At 37.9% G+C, this 19,244-nt stretch overlaps 2 protein-coding genes across 3 annotated transcripts in view; one reads left to right on the top strand and one right to left on the bottom strand.

Moving 5' to 3' along the window:
* The window catches only part of NDUFS1 (NADH:ubiquinone oxidoreductase core subunit S1), a 28,037-nt gene extending 16,751 nt beyond the window's left edge, over window positions 1-11,286 (top strand). Inside the window, exons 14-19 of the mRNA XM_081095487.1 lie at window positions 3,484-3,644; window positions 5,316-5,470; window positions 7,295-7,470; window positions 8,333-8,467; window positions 8,568-8,640; window positions 9,848-11,286. Coding sequence (XP_080951613.1) covers window positions 3,484-3,644; window positions 5,316-5,470; window positions 7,295-7,470; window positions 8,333-8,467; window positions 8,568-8,640; window positions 9,848-9,939 — 792 coding nt within the window. The 3' untranslated portion in view covers window positions 9,940-11,286. The remainder of the gene's footprint in view (window positions 1-3,483; window positions 3,645-5,315; window positions 5,471-7,294; window positions 7,471-8,332; window positions 8,468-8,567; window positions 8,641-9,847) is intronic.
* The window catches only part of EEF1B2 (eukaryotic translation elongation factor 1 beta 2), a 60,505-nt gene that overhangs the window by 20,374 nt on the left and 20,887 nt on the right, over window positions 1-19,244 (bottom strand). The gene's annotated exons all lie outside the window — the stretch shown is intronic.

The following is a 19,244-nucleotide window of genomic DNA, read 5'->3' as shown; positions in this document are numbered from 1 at the left end:
CAAACCGGTTAGGGCTACCCTAAGATACCTTTCCATTGATCTTTAGAGAGAGAAATTGGAAGGGAAAGGGGGAGGGGGGAGAGAGAGAAACTTCCATGTAAGAGAGCTACATTGACTGGTTGCCTCCCACATGCGCCCTGACTGGAGGTATGTGCCCTTGACCAGGAATCAAACCCATGGTCTGCAGGCTGATGCTCTAACTACTGAGCAAACTGGCTAGGGCAATGAAGTCTTTATTGCAAGTTATTATTCCTAAAAGAAATTTCACCACTTCTTTTACATGACCTTTTTCATTACTGGATTCTTCATAAATATTCATTTCCTTGCTGTCTGTAGATTATAGTTGTTCATTTCTTATTTTTTAAAGAGTGTCTCATAGGTGCACTATCCCTTCAGTTCTTGCTTGCTTGAGAATGTCTAGTATTCCTGAAGAGAGCCTTAGCAGATAGAAAGTTCTAGGGTCACACTTTTTTTCTTCTCTAAACTTCATAAACATTCTTGTTACTGTGGAGAAGTCTGATATCAGCTCTTTTCTCCCAGCCCTGTCCTATTTTTTTTTTTCCCTGTCTAGATACTTTTTTCTTGAAAGTTAAGAATTTCACCAGAAAGTGTCTTAATGGTGGTTCTCTATCACTTTTTATCTGAGGAGGTGTGCCTTTCAGTCTGAAGACTCAAGGTTCTCTTTATGTTAGAATTTGTGTGTGTGTGTGTGTGTGTGATTATTTTAAAAGTGGGAGGGGTTTTTATTTCTCATAATGGTTCTAGAGGTAGGTAGTTTGACAGATGATACAGGTTTCCCAAGATATCATCAAGGAAGGGGCCTGCCTTCTTGCTTTGCTATCCTCGCTGCATTTGCTCACTCGTGTTTGTGTGAGCCTCCTCTCATGGTTCCAAGATGATTGCTTCATTTATAGCCTCAAATGTAAATAAGAAGACAGTCGGGTCAAAGGGTCAAAGCAGCCAAGACCTACTTGTTTAAAGAGGAAAAACATTACCATGATTACAATGATCAAAAATACTAAAAAATATTAAGTAGTCCTCTTTTATCTCTAGTTCTCAGCCTCATGCCCCAGGAGATGATTCAGTGTTCTTCAGGAAAATTTGCTTCTATAAATAGATTTCAATGTATGTTTTCCATTATATAACTAGAGGCCTAGTGCACAAAATTTGTGCACTGGTGGGGGGGGGCGTGGCCTGCAGGGATTGGCCCACTGTGGGAGCAGCTGCTCGTCCTGGTCAGCCAAGCAGTGTTCCCACTGTGATAGTGCACTGACAACCAGGGTCAGCTCCGGCGTTGAGTGTCTTCCCCTGGTGGTCAGTGCACGTCATAGCAACTGGTCGACCAGTCATTCTGGTCGTTCCGCCATTCGGTCTCTGGCTTTTATTATGTAGGATTAGTTATTTTCTCTCTCTTTTTTTAAACGTGTGCCTTTTAAAAATATATATTTTTTTATTGATTTCAGAGAGGAAGGGAAAGAAAGTGATAGGAACATCAATGATGAGCCCTAGCTGCTAATTTAGCTCAGTGGATAGAGTGTTGGCCTGAAGACTGAAGGGTCTCGGGTTCTATTCCAGTCAAGGACACATGCCGGGGTTGTGGGCTCGATCCCCAGTAGCGGGTGTGCAGGAGGCAGCCAATCAATGATTCTTTCTTGTCATTTATGTTTCTACTAGAAGTCCAGTGCACAAAAATTTGTGCACTGGCAGTGGAGGGGGTCTCTCTCAGCCCAACCTGTGCTCTCTCACAGTCTGGGACCCCTTGGGAGATAACCACCTGCTGGCTTAGACCCGCTCCCCTGGTGGCAGATGGTACGCCCAGTCCCGTGGTGCCTGCCCCGTCTTCCCTGGTCGCACACGGCAGGCCCGGATCCTGTGCTGGGGCTGACAGTTGCTGGGGATCGCGCTGCCGCCTGCGCAGGGCAGCGCAGCGGGATCTGCCTGCAGTATGCAAATTTAACGGCCATCTTTGCTGGGTTAATTTGCATACTCTTCTGATTGGCTTGATGAGTGTAGCAAAGGTATGGTCAATTAGCATCTTTGTCTTTTATTAGTGTAGATCTCTTTCTCCCTCTCCCTTCCTCTTTGAAATCAATTAAAAAATATATATATATTTGTATATATATACACACTTTTTTAAAAAAAAAGAAACATCAATGATGAGAGAGAATTATTGATCAGATGCCTCTGCATGCCCCTTACTGGGAATCAAGCCTGCCACACCAGCCGGGCAATTCTCTTTTCTTCATCAAGAACTCTTAACCATGCAGATATTGGATCTCCTTTTCTATCTTTTCTGCCATTTTTTCCTTAGTTCTTTTGTTCTTTTTCAGTTTGTTTTATATAATTTTTTATAGCCTTTCTTGTTCCTGTATTTACAGTCATGTTTTATTTTGTTTTTTATTGTTTCTGGAATGGTGTTCATATCTAATTTCTCTTCCAGTTCTCTCCTTAGTTCTGATATGAAAATCTATTGTATTATACCCTCTATTATGTCACTTATTTGAACTCTTTTTTTGTTTGTTTTTACTGATTTTTTTGGGGGGGGGAGGGGGGATATGAAGGGAAAGGGAGAGATAGAAACATTGATGAGAGAGAAACATCAACATTGATTGACTGCTTTCTGCATGGTCTCCGCTGAGGATTGATCCAGAAACCAGGGCATGTACCCTGACTGAGAATGGAACCAGTGACCTCTTGGTGCATGGGCCAGTCGATGCTCAACCACTGAGCCACACACCACAGGCCAGGCTGAAATCTTATTTTTTAAAGTGCGATAAAAGTGTGTTTTTCATTTTTTGAGCTATTGAAACTTTCTCCGAACTCTTCACATTTCCTTGGGAAATTCCTCTTGCAATATCCTCCTCTTGTAGTATCTAGGCATAATTCTCATGCTGATTCTTTGGTTAGGGCTAGCTGTCTGTTGAAGAATGAAACGGGGATGGATGAGCAGGAGAGTGAGCTCTGTAGTCTACAGCTTTACTTCTAATTTTTTCCATCTTCTACCAAAGATGGAGTTTCCTTTGCGCTTGGCATGCACTCCCCCCTTAGTCTTTGGCATTCAGGAAGTTGCTATGTTTGAAAGCAAACTGCATTGGGATCTAGGGATCATTGCTTTCCCTACCACCTCCTCCCTGTCTGGGACCTGGTGAGTAGACAGAAGACAGTAGACATGATACCTTAGCATGGTTTCTCCTGTTACACAGTACCATCGGAATCTCAGTCGGGAACATTCCCCAGTTCCTCTGACTCAGTCTTCCTGACTAAAGTTGTTTGGGTTGGATTTTGATTCCCAATGCTTACTTTTAGAAAATCTGTTTTATCTCGTGGTACTTGTTTAATCATTTCACATAGCATTGGCAATGTGATTAATTGTGGCTATATGTATGTTGACTAAACTTGGGGACAACATATTGTAGATTCAAATTTGGTTAAGTTTAGTTTTCATGTGTTTTTCATAAAAGTTACAAAATTTTTTTTTAATAGGTCTTAAAGGAAGCTAAAAAACCTATGGTGGTTTTAGGTAGTTCTGCGCTCCAAAGAAATGATGGGGCAGCGATTCTTGCAGCTGTTTCCAGCATTGCTCAAAAGATTCGGATGAGCAGTGGTGTTGCTGGTGATTGGAAAGTTATGAATATCCTACATAGGTATGTTGAGTATTGTTTTACATAATATAAAATTCAAGTAATTTTGTGTATAAGGGTGTTACATTGTCACATTTAGATTTACAAACAACTTAATATTGAACAACATTATCTTAGCTGGTATGAAATAGAAACCTTTATTTTCTTTGTGAGAAAAACCCAAGATAATAAAAAGTATTTTAAAATACCCAAATTTTCAGTTAAGTGCTGAGAAATCTTGAAAATCTGAATCAGTAAAACTTGTTTCAAAAATTGCAATGTCTTTGATTAAATGATGAAAATGTGAGCTAACTTACTGAGAATATATCTGAAGTTTTTTGGTGAGTATATTAACAATGCAAGTTTAAGACAGTTTCGAAAGAGAAAAAAGTGTATGAAATAAAAGTTTTCTTTATTCCACTATCTGTAGATAATTACTATTGCTATTTTGGTCACTCTTGTCTGGTCTTTTATTTTCCGTGTAAAATAATATAGTTGAAATCATACTATGCATACAATTTTGTGTCCTCATTTTGATTCTTATTACCAAATAAAAATTTCTTCCTGTTATTAGAAATAATTTAAAGAATATATTTTTATTGATTTCAGAGAGGAAGAGAGAGAGAGAAACATCAATGATTAGAGAGAATCATTGATTGACTGCCTCCATACTTCACACTGGGGTTTGAGCCCACACCTGGGCATGTGTCCTGATCAGTAATCAAACTGTGACCTCCTGGGTCATAGGTCAACACTCAACCACTGAGCCACACTGGCTGGGCACAACTTGCATTTTTAAGATAGGTTTGGCTATTCTGGGTCTTTTGCAGTCCTTATGAATTTTAGGATCAGTTGGTCAGTTTCTGCAAAGGATTCAGCTATGAATTTTTTTTAATCCTCACCAGAGAATATGTTTCCATAGATTGGAGAGAGAGAGAATTGGGAGAGGGAGAAAGGGAAACATCAATGTGAGAGATAAACATCTATCTTTTTTAAAAGATTATTTTCTGCTTATAAGAGTTATATATGTTCACAGAAAAAAATTCCATAGAGACATACACCATTGTATTCATTATGTTTTCTCTGAATTACAGTTTTATGAGTGTGTTTAAATTTATCCCTTTTGGCTTTCAAATTCACCCATTTTTCTCTAATTTACTGTGTTCGGCTTATCATGTGTTTTATGGCTTAACTGTATTGAATAAGAATCAACTTAAAACAATTGCAATTGGCAGAAAGCTTCCAAAATTATTTCATTAAATATTAGCTAAGGAAGAAACACAGTGTCCTAGACATCTTGTTTGTTTGTTTGTTTTTTAGCCATTCTTAAAAGTAAAAGATTATTGTTTCTGCTTTTGACATCTGTTTTAAATGGATAAAAAAGGTGAGGGATGGTTTAGGTATCACATTAAATATTTTTTTAAACCCGAGGATATTTTCATTGATTTTCAGAGAGAGAGGAAGGGGGAGAGAGAGTGCAAAGCATCAATGTGAGAAAGAAATATCGATCAGTTGTCTTCCATTAACACCCTGACCAGCTGAGGATAGAAACGGCAACCTAGGAATGGAAGCCTTGACCTCTGACCTTTCGGTGTATGGAACAATGCTCCTACCAACTGAGCCACACCGGCCAGGACTCATTTAATTTTTTATAGTGAAACATGGTACTTATGCTAAAAATTCCTAATTCTACAGGATTGCAAGCCAAGTAGCTGCTTTAGACCTTGGGTATAAGCCTGGGGTGGAAGCAATTCGAAAGAACCCTCCCAAAGTGTTATTTCTCCTCGGAGCAGATGGAGGTTGTATCACTCGACAGGATTTGCCAAAGGATTGTTTCATTATTTATCAAGGTAAGTAGCATCTGTGACACCAGAAACGGAAGAGAATAGCACGCTGTGTATTGTAGAAACTGTATGGCAGTATATTCAGTGGATTGAATATTCTCCATTCAGGAGTTTCCCCCACACACCCTCCCAATATTTTTAAAACCAAGTTAAAGGTTTTATTTGTTAAGAGGCCCGGTGCACAAAATTTGTGCACGGGGAGGTGGGTGGGGGGTGTCCCTCAGCCCAGCCTGCACCCTCTCCAATCCTGGATCCCTCTTGCAATCCAGAACCACTGGCTCCTGACTGCTCACCTGCTTGCTTGCCTATTGCCCCTAACTGCTCCTCTGCCAGCCTGATGGCCCTAACTGCTCACCCCTGTCAGCCTGATCCCCCTAACTGCTCTCCCCTCCTGGCCTGATCCCCCTAACTGCCTATCTGCTCTCCCTTCCTCTCCACACCCTTCAGAACCCCGGCACAGGCTGCTGAGAGCTCTCCGCCGTGCCCCTGCCCCTGCCCCTATCCCCGTCCTGATTGGTTGTTACGTGAAGGCGTCCTGGAAAATTTGCATATTCCTCTATTAGTATAGATAGTTGGTACTGCTATTAAGAATTATTACTTGATGTGATTTAATAAGAGAATTAAACCTAAATGCTCCTAATAATAGGAATGGTTAAATTCTGGTTTATTTATACAATGAGATGTTATATAACATTAAAATTCAGCTTTTCAAAGAAACCATGTAAAAACGTTAAAAATCATGAGTCCTGTATTACAGGACTTTAATGCATCATATTTAATAGTGCTCCTTGGGCTTTTTCTTTAATATTTGACTCATTTTCTTGAACTCTCATTCATTGTATGAAATGAAATCAAATTTCCCTGGAATAAATAGAGTCCAGAGTTTTCTCGATATTTTACAGAGAAAAGTATTACATAATTTTCCACTTCATTTTACACATAAACACCATAAATTTACAATAGGCTTTTCATGGAAGTAGTTTGTATCTTTAGTTTGATAAAGTTAAACTGAAATGCATAAACTCAAATTCTATAGTTCTATCCAGAGATAATTATTGATTGTGGTTTGTTGTTGTTTGTTAAGTAATTTATTTTTTAATTTTTATTATTTTGAGAGAGAGATTTGCTGCTCTACTTATTTATGCATTCATTGGCTGATTCTTGTATGTGCCCTGACCAGGCTCAAACCCACAACCTTGGCATATGGGAATGACGCTCCAACCAACTGAGCTACCCGGCCAGGGTGATTGTGGTTTTGATATGCATGCTTCATACATTTTCCTATGCATATACAAGCATGTACACAAATGAAAAAGTTTATATGTTGTGCTATAATTCTTCATTTAATTTCTTCCTCCCCCAACAGTTTGTTAAACTATTAGTGATTCATTATACTATTTTTTATAATTCTCTGTATATACCCTTTTCAGTGTTACTACTGTCTTATTCTTGTTGTACACTTTTTGTTTCTCCACCATTTCAGTCTACTTTACCAAATTTCACTAACATTCATATGAGCATTTTCACTTTATAATCATCAAGAGAAATAATATACCTAGTTGTCACTATATATGTGTATGAGATACATATTTGTGTATTTGCAAACAATAATCTGGAAAGATACATATCAAGTACTTTAACAGTAATTTTTTTGGGGAAGGAAGTTGAATTGTGGGCAAGGTTGGTTTTAATCTTTATTCCAGTGTTTCAGTATTGTATTGTTTTTATTTTTTAAACACTTTTATAATTTTAAAAATGTTTACTATGTTTATGTAATAGTACCTAATCAGTTTTTTAAAATGTTGTTTGCCATTATCCATCTTTTCACAGGACATCACGGTGATGTTGGAGCTCCTATAGCTGATGTTATTCTCCCAGGCGCAGCTTACACAGAGAAGTCTGCTACTTATGTCAATACTGAGGGCCGAGCTCAGCAGACTAAAGTAGCAGTGACCCCTCCTGGCTTGGCGAGAGAAGACTGGAAAATTTTAAGAGCCCTCTCGGAGGTATTTATTCTTGGTTGCTTGACATGTTAGTTTGTCAGAATGGTTTTCAAAGTCAAGGAAGACCCAAGTCTGTAATGCAAAGATGATTTGAATTATCTCTACAGGGAAAATGTGTTTAAAAAATGGAAATTTGAAATTGGTATTTTAATTTTTGACTTGTCTTATATTTCTTTTAACTCTTTTTACTAGAAAAAGAATCATGAGATTTAAAATAATGTAGTTGTTTATAAGCTGTATATAATCAATAACAAGCAGTCAGTCACCTTTAGCATAGCATTATCTCTTCAGTCATTTATTTCATAATCAGTCTATTTTCTAAAGATAAATTACTAGTGTACTGACAGCTATTTATGGATTACCAGTGTTTTTTACAATTGTGTTCCCCTCTTACCCCCTTCCTTAATATACACACTAATGGACACCAGTAGATTTTCAGTAGTACTGTGTATTTCACCATAGTCGCAGTTACATACAGGGATGAGCAAAAATAGGTTTACAGTTGTATGTGCAACACAGCATTTATTCTAGGCCCGGGGCATGAAATTCGTGAACGGGTAGGGTCTCTAGGCTTGGCCGGAGATCAGGGCTGATTGGGGCCTTTCAGCTGCCTGTGAGGCCTTCCTTTGTTCCATGCCGCCCCCTGGTGGTCAGCACACGTCATAGTGAGCAATAGAACTCCCAGTCAAACTCCCGAGGGGACACTTTGCATATTAGCCTTATATATAGAGAGAGATTATTATTTATTCATTATTGTATTTTTCATATAAACAGTTGTGAACCTACTTTTGCCCACCCATATAGTATTTGAAAATTTTAAGTATTAAAGCTTTTTGTCAATTTTTGGGTCCTGATATGTTTATAGATAGCAGGCATAACTCTTCCATATGATACTCTGGATCAAGTAAGGAACAGATTGGAAGAAGTCTCTCCTAATCTTGTTCGATATGATGATGTTGAAGGAGCTAATTATTTCCAGCAAGCAAGTGAGCTCTCCAAGGTAAAAACTTACTTATATGCAGTTTTCATAATAGTGTATCCTTCAGTGTAACAGTAGTACTTTTTAATACTATTATTGATCTCTTACTCCTCTTTTGCAGCTAGTGAACCAGCAACTACTTGCTGATCCTCTTGTTCCACCTCAGCTAACAATAAAAGACTTCTATATGACAGGTATGCAGTTGTCAACATGACTGACAAGTATGAAAGGTGGTAAGGAATAATTCAGCATTGTGATTACAACCTGTTTGTATTTAATATTTTTAATTTTTGAAGATCTTAAAACATCAGAACTGGTATAATTCATATTTTCTGATTTTACTGTAATTCCCTTTTCTAAAATGTAAGCAGAGTTTGAAAATGCAGGAAAAGTTAACAGATTTTAAATATAAAATTTTACTGTTGTATTTAGTATCACTGTGTAGCAATTTAGGGAGAGTTTTTCTGTGAAAGTTTTCCTGAGAATTACAGTAGAAGAATCAAAATACTTCAGTGGTGAAACGTGTTAAATGGTGCTTCTGATGGAAGGGGTTAGGAATGTTTTTAAGGAATGCAGACTAACTGAAACTTGTTTACTGCACATCTTACAACACTTGATATAACATCTAGGTTATGAGGTACTTGATAGATGATTTAAACATTTTTTTATATCTAAAAGCAGGTAGGAGTATATTTTAATTTTTTTGGTACAATTTATATCTAAGATTATTTTTAATAGGATGTTTAGTAATGTTATAAAAGTTGTATTCATTGTAGAATATATGCCTAAGCTAAAAATAGCAAGAAAAACTCACTATGACCCCACTACTCAGAAATAACTATATTTATTTTTAACATTTTGGCCAATCACTCGGGGATATATACATATATTATTCTAACAAAAACAGATTATTCAGTTACTATGGGGTTTTTGTTTGCTTTTTATAGCTGTTGAAATGTAATTCATAGGTCATGAAATTTACCCATAAAGTGTACAGTTGAATGCGTTTTAATACACATTGTTGTGTGACCTTTTTTCCAATTACAGTATATATTCACATATTTTTCCAGAGTCTTTAATGCTTTTCTATAATATGTTTAATTGTTGCATACTGGCACATTGTTTGCTATATGTAATTATTTAATCATACCTAGGAATACTTATTAAAAGCATTTAGCTAATAAGGGGCTTATTCTCTGAATTTGTTGGTTGATCTCACAAAATTTACACATAGTTGCATAATTTTATATAGCCTTTTTTTTGTTGTTCCTGAATATGTGAAACAGAGTTTTACTGCTGGGGTCCAGTCCGAGGCTTAACCCTATATCAGCTTCCTACATTTTACTATGTGCTTTTTTAAAGTTGTATTATCAAAGTCCAACTTTTTAAAATCTCTTTCAGATTCAATTAGCAGAGCCTCACAGACCATGGCCAAATGTGTTAAAGCTGTCACAGAGGGTGCCCAGGCAGTAGAGGAACCATCCATATGCTGAAACATCTACCAGTTTTGCTACAGATACTTAATGGACAACTATGTTGGAGTGATCTCTTAGAGGTTTCTCTCTTTAAAAAATAATCTGAATGATGTAATATTTAAGGTTCTATCATGCTTATTTGAAAACAATATTGCAATCATCAAAGAACTTGGAGCTTCCAAGAATGTTTATGTATTGTGTGTAAACATTAAATAGTTTAATAAACATGTACACATGCTTTTTCATGTAAAAGCATTAATAGTCTTTGTGATGAATACAAAGAAAATCCTTAAAATATGAATTTTTGTTTATCTTTATAGGTCATTTATGTTTGTAAATGGGTTAAAGAAGCAAAGCTTCCATTAGGACCCCTTTTTTAATTTGTTTTGTTTTTTTGTTAATCCTCACCTGTTTTTTCCATTTATTTTTAGAGAGAGTGGGAGAGAAGGAGGGAGGAAGGGAGGGAGGGAGGAAGGGAGGGAGAAATATTGATGTAAGCGAGACACATCAATTGGTTGCCTTTGCACAAGCCCCACCTGGGGCCAGAATCGAGAACTTGTAACCCAGGTTTGTGCCCTTGACCGAGAATCAAACTCGTAACCCTTCAGTGTGCAGGCTGACACTCTAACCACTGAGCACACTGGCGAGGGCAGGACCCCCTTTTTTATTGTTAAAATAAAGATTTAAGCATTCTGTCAGGGTGGGTACATAGAAAAAATACATAATCATATACTGTATGTATCCTGGAAAATTATAATAACGATAGCTAATGGTTATTCAACTTGTTCTGTGTGCGAAGTAACCACTAAGCTTACATGTATTATCTTGTTTTGTCCTTGCTCTGACCCTATAAGATAGTAGTATCTCATTTTACAGGTGAAGAAACTGAAGCCCAGGTAATATTAGGTAGCTTGCTCAAGGCCACAACAAAAAAGTCAGACTCAAGCTGAGGTCTGACTTCAAAATGTATTGTTCTTAACTGCTACACATAATTCCCTGCCATTGATGCATATTCTAAGAATTGGTATTGAGCAGCTTAATGGGCAACACATTTTTCTGTATTCTCTTGTACCTGTTTATATAATGTCATGGTGGTTATGTGACATTTTTCTTTGGATAATAGATTACACGTACATACACCCACCGGGAATGAGGGAGGTCTGAAGAGATCTATAATGTAGGTCTTCATTGATGTTTCATATTCATTATATTAGTACCATGTATAGTATTAAGTCAGATAAATTTCCAGTAATAGAAAATAAACTAATAGCTTTCATAATTTTTAATTGTCAAAACACAAAGGAAAAATTTTACAGCTAATCTTGGAGGTAATCTAAAGCTATATTAAATTTTTTTCAAAATTCACGTTCAGAATCCTTTTGTTTTATTATCCCTTTCTGCTTTCCTGATTATTCCTTTCTGCTGTTCTGATATAAACTCAATTCCATTGATTGTAAGGGAAAGTCATGTCTAATGTAAGCTCCAGATTGTATCTTTTAAAAGAAAAACATTTCTTCACTAAAGCTCAGAGTAATTAAGTAACTTGGTCAAGGTCAACCCAGTCAGTGAAATACTGCTACTACAGTATCTCACCCAGGGTTGTGAAAATTAATTGTACAGAATTCTGCTTATTTTTAATAATGGATGGAATTTTTACCAGTCATTGTAAAACTTACTGTTTGTTGGATTCTAACCCTTAAAAAAGAGCAAAGCATAAAATGGTGCTGTCAGAAGAGGGGAGACTGTGTGCTCGTGATAGGAAAGGCAGTGAAGGGGAGTTAGAGCTGTTGATTTGCATGGAAGTGGATGCGTGGATTCTTTTGCCAACGTAAAGCTTTGGTTGATATAAACTGTCAGCCTTACTGCTACCCAAACAAATTACCCCACCACTAGTCAGGCTCCCAAGGACAGAGGAACTAAAGTTAATATGTAAATGTTAACATTGTCATTCATGACTACTGTTAAAATGTCATTAGCAAAGTCACCCATTACCAATGGTGTGGCTAAAAATTATGATTCATGCAGAAGTTAATGCTATACATAAATATGACACTATTTTTTAGGTCACTTTATAAGGCTTCTTTTAGCATGGCTAGACCTTATGTTTGTGATTGACAACTTTTGGAAACAAGTAGACATGAAAAAGATATAAGGATCTGTTGGAACAAAAAATTGTGTATATACATATATAGTGACATTTTATAAAAATATGAAGATAGCTGATAATTCCCTAATAATTTTTAATAACCAGTATTTCAAACTATCTTAACAATTGCATAGTACTCTTATCAGTTTGCTTATTTAATTTAGCCCAAGAGACAAAAATGTTAGAAAACTGTGACTATACTTAGGGTCCATATTTTAAGAAAACAAGGATCTCAGAACCAAATACTCATTGTTTAATGTGTTTTCTTGTGGTTTTATACCACTGAAAAATTTTGAAGATTAAAGATAGAGACCTACCTATGACTGATTTGTCAAAATAACTTAAACGGAAAAGCAATACATTGGTATTGAAAAATATGGCAATAAAACCCAAAAGCAAAAAGAAAAATATGGCAAATGTATGGTCTAGGATTAGACTGTAATATTTAATTTTAAATTGGTATGTAAAGAGATCAGAAGATAACATTAATTTACTTCTCAGAAGCATATAATGTTGGATCTAAAAAGGACTAGAAAAATCTAGTCTTATACATGCATTTTGTAATTGTGAAAATGAAGGCCAGAGAGAATAAGGGTCAAATTGGAGGCAGGTTTTGTGGTTTTGTGATTTCTCAAAGCCTTAAATTCAACTCTGACATTTATTAAACATTTGCAGAGTATCTACTGTGTGGCAAGTTTGATAGTAAGTACTAGGACTACAAAAAGAAATGCAGTTAAGTTTGTGCCTCAAGGAGCTAACCCTGTAATAAAAGGTATGTAAACATCAGTTACACTAATGTCATAACAGTCTAATACAGGTATGTACATAATTCAGTGTTGGCCATGGCTAGACCTGACAAAATTTTTAAATTTACTGATACTCAGTGTTAGCCATTATTTAGAGACACACACAGTCATACACTGTATATCCATCAAAATTTTAAATGTGCAGCCCTAACTGGTTTGGCTCAGTGGATAGGGCGTCGACCTGCGGACTAAAGGGTCCCAGGTTTGATTCTGGTCAAAGGCATATACCTTAGTTGCAGGCACATCCCTAGTAGGGAGTGTGCAGGAGGCAGCTGATCGATGTTTCTCTTTAATCGATGTTTCTAACTCTCTATCCCTCTCCCCTCCTCTCTGTAAAAAATCAATAAAATATATTTTAAAAAGAATTTTAAATGTGCATTTCTTAGACCCAAGAATTCTACTTCCCAGGAATTAATCCTAAAGTTATATCAGCATGAGTTTGCAAAGACACATGGGTAAGAATGTACATTTACATCTTTTTGCTAGATGAACAAAAAATTTAAATGTCTATCAATAGGAGACTGCTTAACATATTTTTAATATAATCATGAAATGAAATATTCCAATGTTAAAAAGAATGACCCCCCCCCCCAAAAAAAGAATGAACCAGATCTTTACATGGTGATATGAAAAAAGCTCCAAGATATATTAAGAACTTTAAATGCACAGTACTAAATGCACAGTACTGTGTGTATATATATGTAAAGTTTCTCAGCAGATTAATAAAACTTAATTGTGGATACCTCTGGGTTCTTCAACTAATAGGAAAGCATAAAAAAAAAGTTTTACAGATGTATCATTTACACATTTGAAATTTTTTACAAGAATATTGCTTTCAGCAGTGGGGGGGATTAAATGTTGCTTTCATAATTTTTAAAAACATTTTTTTAATGAAGAACATGTAGCAAAACATTTAAGTTGATGAAAACTGAAAAAGGCAGGATACAAAATTGTGTGTGTGCTGTGTGGTAGGCAGCCTCTGAGCCTGCCCCCGTGCCCCTGGCGGCTGGGATTCCATCCTTATGTAACCCCTCTCCTTGAGTGCAGGCTGGTCTGACTGTGGCTTCTGTCTTGGACTCTCTGATTCTCTCCTCCCAGATCACCAACTGCATGTTGTGAGAACACTTAGGCAGCCTGAGGAGGAAGGCCATGGTAAGGAAGAGCCCTGTCAGCAACCAAGTGAGTGAACTGAGTCCTTTGGTCCCCAGTTGAGTTGAGATGACTGAAGCCTCAGCCAACAGCTTAACTGCAACCCTGTACATTTCTGAATTCTTTACACACAGACACTGTAAGATGATAAATGTTGGGTTTAGCCACTGTGTTTTGGGTTAGTTATTCACAAATAGACAACTAATATGTTATAACTTAACAAAAGCATAGGACAGGATGACCCATATCCAATGACTGATACATGTGGGAGTATAAAGGCCATTTAGACCCAATGGGGGACAATTCTGAAGGGCTGTTTTAGCTCCTGAGCTCTCTGGGGGGTTGGCTGAGGCTGTCACTGGATCTGCATTGCAATCCAGCTTTTAACTTTGCCACTCCTGCTTTCTTCCCCTCCCTTTAGGTGTTGATCCCTGGGAAACTCCTTTTAAATATTCTGAACTCTAAACTCTGCTGAGTCCGCTGCCTGGGGAAGCTAATCTGTGACAGCCAAACGCAATGTCTGTGGATCCCAGGTAGCTGCTCCAGTTATCACCGTCTCAGCCGAAAGGAGTGGAAGAGGGAGAGGAAGTGTGCCATTTAATGTTTTATTGACTTTATTGCATCATTTCCACTCACATCCCACAGGCAAGACTTATAACCACATTCCCCTGCACGAGAGGAGGTTAGGAAATACAGCCTCTAACTATCCAGCCATCTACCTAAACACACAGAGATTCTAAAGGGGTTTTAGTTATCTTTTGCTGTGTAACAAACCACCCCAAAACTTAGTGGTGTAAAACAACAACCGTCGTCTTATATTCATGAGGTTCCCTGGGTTCAAAATACAGAAAGCACAGCAGAGATGTTTGGGGATGAGTAATAGCTGAGGACTGGAGCAACTGTGGGTGGAGGACTCAGTCTCCAGATAGCATCTTCACTCCCATGTTTGGCTCCTGGGCAGAATGTTGGGAAGACAGGTTCAGATGGGATTATCTTCTAGAGCATTTACTCGTGACCTCAGGATAGTTGTACTGACAGGGTGGTTTAGGGCTTCAGGAACAAGAGATTCCTAGAGACCTAGGAGAATGCTAAAGGCTTCTTATGACTGAACCTCAGAAGTTACATAAATAGCATCACTTCCTCTGTACTTTATGGGTCAGAGCCCACCCATATTCAAGGGGAGGAAACACACATCCCATCTTTTGATGGGAAGAGGGTCAAAGAATTAAACCACTACAAGGGTAGATATCGGGGGACAATTACTTCCTGCCAGAGGCCCTGTGTGATATGTACTGCAGTAATGAAGAGGAAGATACAGAGAAAAAAAATAGACCATAATTATAAAATGAAATTAATAGTTAATCTATAACTATTTTGTGATTTACTTACCACATAACCCAACTCTCTTGCTTTTATATCCAATATAGAGTTGGTAACTCCCCTATCATATATAGATAGAGCTAGGCCCTGGCTAGGTAGTTCAGTTAGACCATCGTCCAATACACCAAGCTTATGGATTCAATCCCCAGTCAGGGCTAATACAAAAATGAACCAATGAATGCATAAGTAAGTGGAACAACAAATTGATGTTTCTCTCCTTTCCGCTCTCTTAAAACAACAAACAAAAACATGCTTTGAGGCCCTTTACTTTGTCTCAAATTCTTTAAGCTTCTAAATATAGTTCAAGAACCTTGGCACATTGGAACTGAAATGCTCTTCATGGTATTAAGGCTATATATAGGAGAAAATTAACTTAGTCTTTGTTAGGTTGCTTATAGATTATCCATCTTAGGTTGTTGTAGGTGGGTTACATACCAGGTCCAAATGAAGTAGTCTTCATGTAACACATTTAGTATCAGTTTGATTACAGTAGTGGAGCCCAATGTCTTCTATTCCACTTCCACTTTACAGGATTTACCATCTTCAGCAGGACAAATAACCTCCCTGCCAGAGTGTACTATACATTATTAATATAAATTATTTTCTAAATTAAAAAAAGATTGTGATAAGCCACAAGATCAAAGTAGGACAGGAAACTGAACCTACTGAGGTCTTTACATTCTTCCAAGACTCGGGTTTTCCTCATGTTCCTAGGGGTAAGGTGACCTTGGCCCATTGTTCTAGAACAGAAGCATCTACTTTGCTGCTGGGAAATCCTGGGATAACTTTGGAAGTCTAAAAGGAGCAGTAAAGCATGACTAAATTCCATTAACCTCAACTTCCCCTGCCAAGAAGAATAAAGGCCAACATTTTTTTGCCTTTTTTTTTTTCTTCTAAGACTGGAAACAACCAGGTTTTTTTATTTTTATTATTTTTTTAACCCTCACCCAAGGATATTTTTTCATTGATTTTCAGAGAGAGTGGAAGAGAGGGAAAGATAGGCAGAAATATTAGTGTGAGAGAAACACATCAATTGGTTGCCTCCTGCATGTGCCCTGACCAGGAACCTGCAACCGAAGTACATGCCCTTGACCGGAATCAAATCCGGGAACCTTACGTCTGCAGGCCCATGCTCTGTCCACTGAGTCAAACTGGCTAGGGCGCAACCAGGTTTTTATCTGAGGTGTAGTGTGGCAGGTGTAAAGTTAATAATAGAATAGATGCCTCCCTGTAGTTCCCAAAACCCAAACTTCAATTCCCATAAAGCATGAAGTGGATGTTTACTGTTTGCTTAGTAGAAAGAACCAAACAGTCACACCCTTTCATGGGATGGGTCTTGTTTTGCACTTGCAAACCCGGAGAGAGTGAGGAGGTGTATCCCTGGGCAATAGCATTCCCTTGGGAAATTAGAATTATTCGCAAAACTCCTGTGTGTAGCCATACTCTGACCTATGACCTCTCCTTGTTTATCCTACATTTCACTAGCCACCTGTGTGTGTCTGTCTTCAAACCTTTTGTTCCTTTTGATGGGATGTGTTCCTTACTCCTTCCGCTCTATATCTCTATGGTTTGCCTCTAATGTTCTGTCATTTTCCTTTCACATCATTCCCATGTATACATAAGGTACATTCTCAACAGGTTCAAGTTTGTCATTGTCATCTCATTCTGCATCTCTCCTTCATTGTGACTCAGTTTATAAAATATATTGCCCTTTGATAAAACGAGTTATTTTCATCCAAATCTAGAATATTAGGACAAGTAACTTGAAAGGGAGTGATTTTAGGAAAGTGTGCTACCCTGTAGAAATCTATTGATTGCCAGAAAAGATACCTAATCATTTTTAATAATATATTTGAGTCTTGAGAGTCCATATCTTATTCCACTGTGATCTTTTTTATTGGAATTGTTTCTTCTGTTCATGTTTTGTGGTTTAATTCTTTAAGTCCCTATGCAAGAAAAGCAATTTTCAGAAGGAAAATGAAAAACCACCCTAAAGGGGGCAGAAAACTTTCTGCTAAGCGAGCCACCAAAAAGACTATTAGGAGCTTCTATGCTTCCAATACAGTGACCTGTTATTTTCCTTAACGCTTTACAATTAAGGCTACAAATTGAGGGCTGTGCCTATTCTATTCTCCCTTGGCAGTGCCCAACATGCTCTTAAATTTGAACATTCTGATATTAACTGGAATTAGGCCTGATCCTCAAGGTTGAGTAGAGCAAGCCAACTGCTCACCCTGGGAATAAGTTAATTTTTCTCAGGCACCAACCTACTGATTAGGGCACTGGGCAAGGAATTTTCCTAAATTGGCCTGGCTGCCCAGGAAGAGGTCATTCCTTTTCCCTCCCAGAGAGCAGGGCTGACTCACCCTCTGACTCAGCATGATTGCATACAATAAGCGGTGGAGAAATTAGTCTCTGCTAGAGTTTCTGGTGTAGTAAGGCATATCTATGCAGTTAGTGACCAAAAAGATGCCAGATCTCAATTTCCTATCAGGCTCATAATTCTTTCCCTGGTCCCTTTTCTCTCCTGAACCCACCACCAAACATACATCAAAAGTATTGGCTACTCTTTTCTCTCCTCACAGTTTATGTTGCTCCAGAGCTCCAGTGTGTGTGTATTTAAATTTAAATTTAGCTCCTCTCTAGCTAAGTTTTTTCTTGGGCATTGGAGAGAGACAAACTGAGGTAGCATCTGGTTAAGTAGAGTACATAGAGCCCTCTTTTTAAAATAGTTGCCTAGTATTCTATTGTGTGCCTCTACCAAAATGTGTCCTAATCCCCCTAAAAAATAATGATAACCAAAATGTATTGAACATATACAATGGATTAGGCACTGTTCAAAATACTATCACAAGCCAATGAAGTAGACCCTGTTTTTAACTCTTTACAGATGGGTAGCTAAAAGCACAGTGAGATAATTTGTCCATAATCAAACATCTAGTGAACTGTGGAGATGGGATTTTAATCCAGGCAATTCTTAACCACTATGCTATACCGCTTCCCTATTGATGGGATATTTAGGGTTTCTCTAGATTTTTTTTACTCTTACAGATAATGCAATAATAAATATCCTTATACAGTGTTATGACCAGATTTCAGGATCCCCAAAAGACCAACAAGGAGCCAGCCGAGTCCGATGCAAAAGCAGAGAGTCTTTATTATTACAAACCCGGGTCTGGCTCCCAGCCTCTACCGACACAGCGGCGAGACGAGAGTGCCAGCCCCGTGGGAAAAAAGGGGTTTAATAGGGGGGTTGGAGTGAGGGGAGGACAGATGACTGTGGGCCCTGCTGATTGGCCAGGTGCAAGTCAGGTCTTGTTACACAGGATGTGGTCATATCTATGGCGCGCACGTCCCTTGATTGTCATTGGTTAGTTTAAAGAAATCCTGGGTGTGGCTAGCAGAGGCTTGGGCTTCTGGGAAGAAGCCTTGCCGAGCACATGGCTGCCCAAAAATGGAGGATCCAGGGTAAGATGGAGGGCGTAGTCCTCGCCCTTTCATACATAAATATTTGCATATTTTTCTAAGTATATCTGTAAGGACAAATTCCTTGAAATGACATTGTAGGGTCAGAGAGCAGCACATTTTTCTTGGGACAGAAAAGTTTCTTCTAATTTATCATTTGTTTTGAGGAGGTAGCATTTTATCAGAGGCAACAAACTATATTTTGACGTATTTAAAATGTTACTAGCAAAACGACTAGAAAGCCATCTTAGTCCTTTACCAGATGAATAATTATCTAAGTGTCCTTTCCTCATATCATTTGTTATTTGATTAGGAGTAGACAGGTAAACTGGATGCAAAAGGGACCTGGGTCATGATAGTCCAGTGATTGATTTAAA

The sequence above is a fragment of the Myotis nattereri genome (assembly GCF_964212035.1).
Source record: "Myotis nattereri genome assembly, chromosome: 7".
Lineage (NCBI taxonomy): Eukaryota > Metazoa > Chordata > Mammalia > Chiroptera > Vespertilionidae > Myotis > Myotis nattereri.
This window is presented reverse-complemented; position numbering and strand designations above follow the sequence as displayed.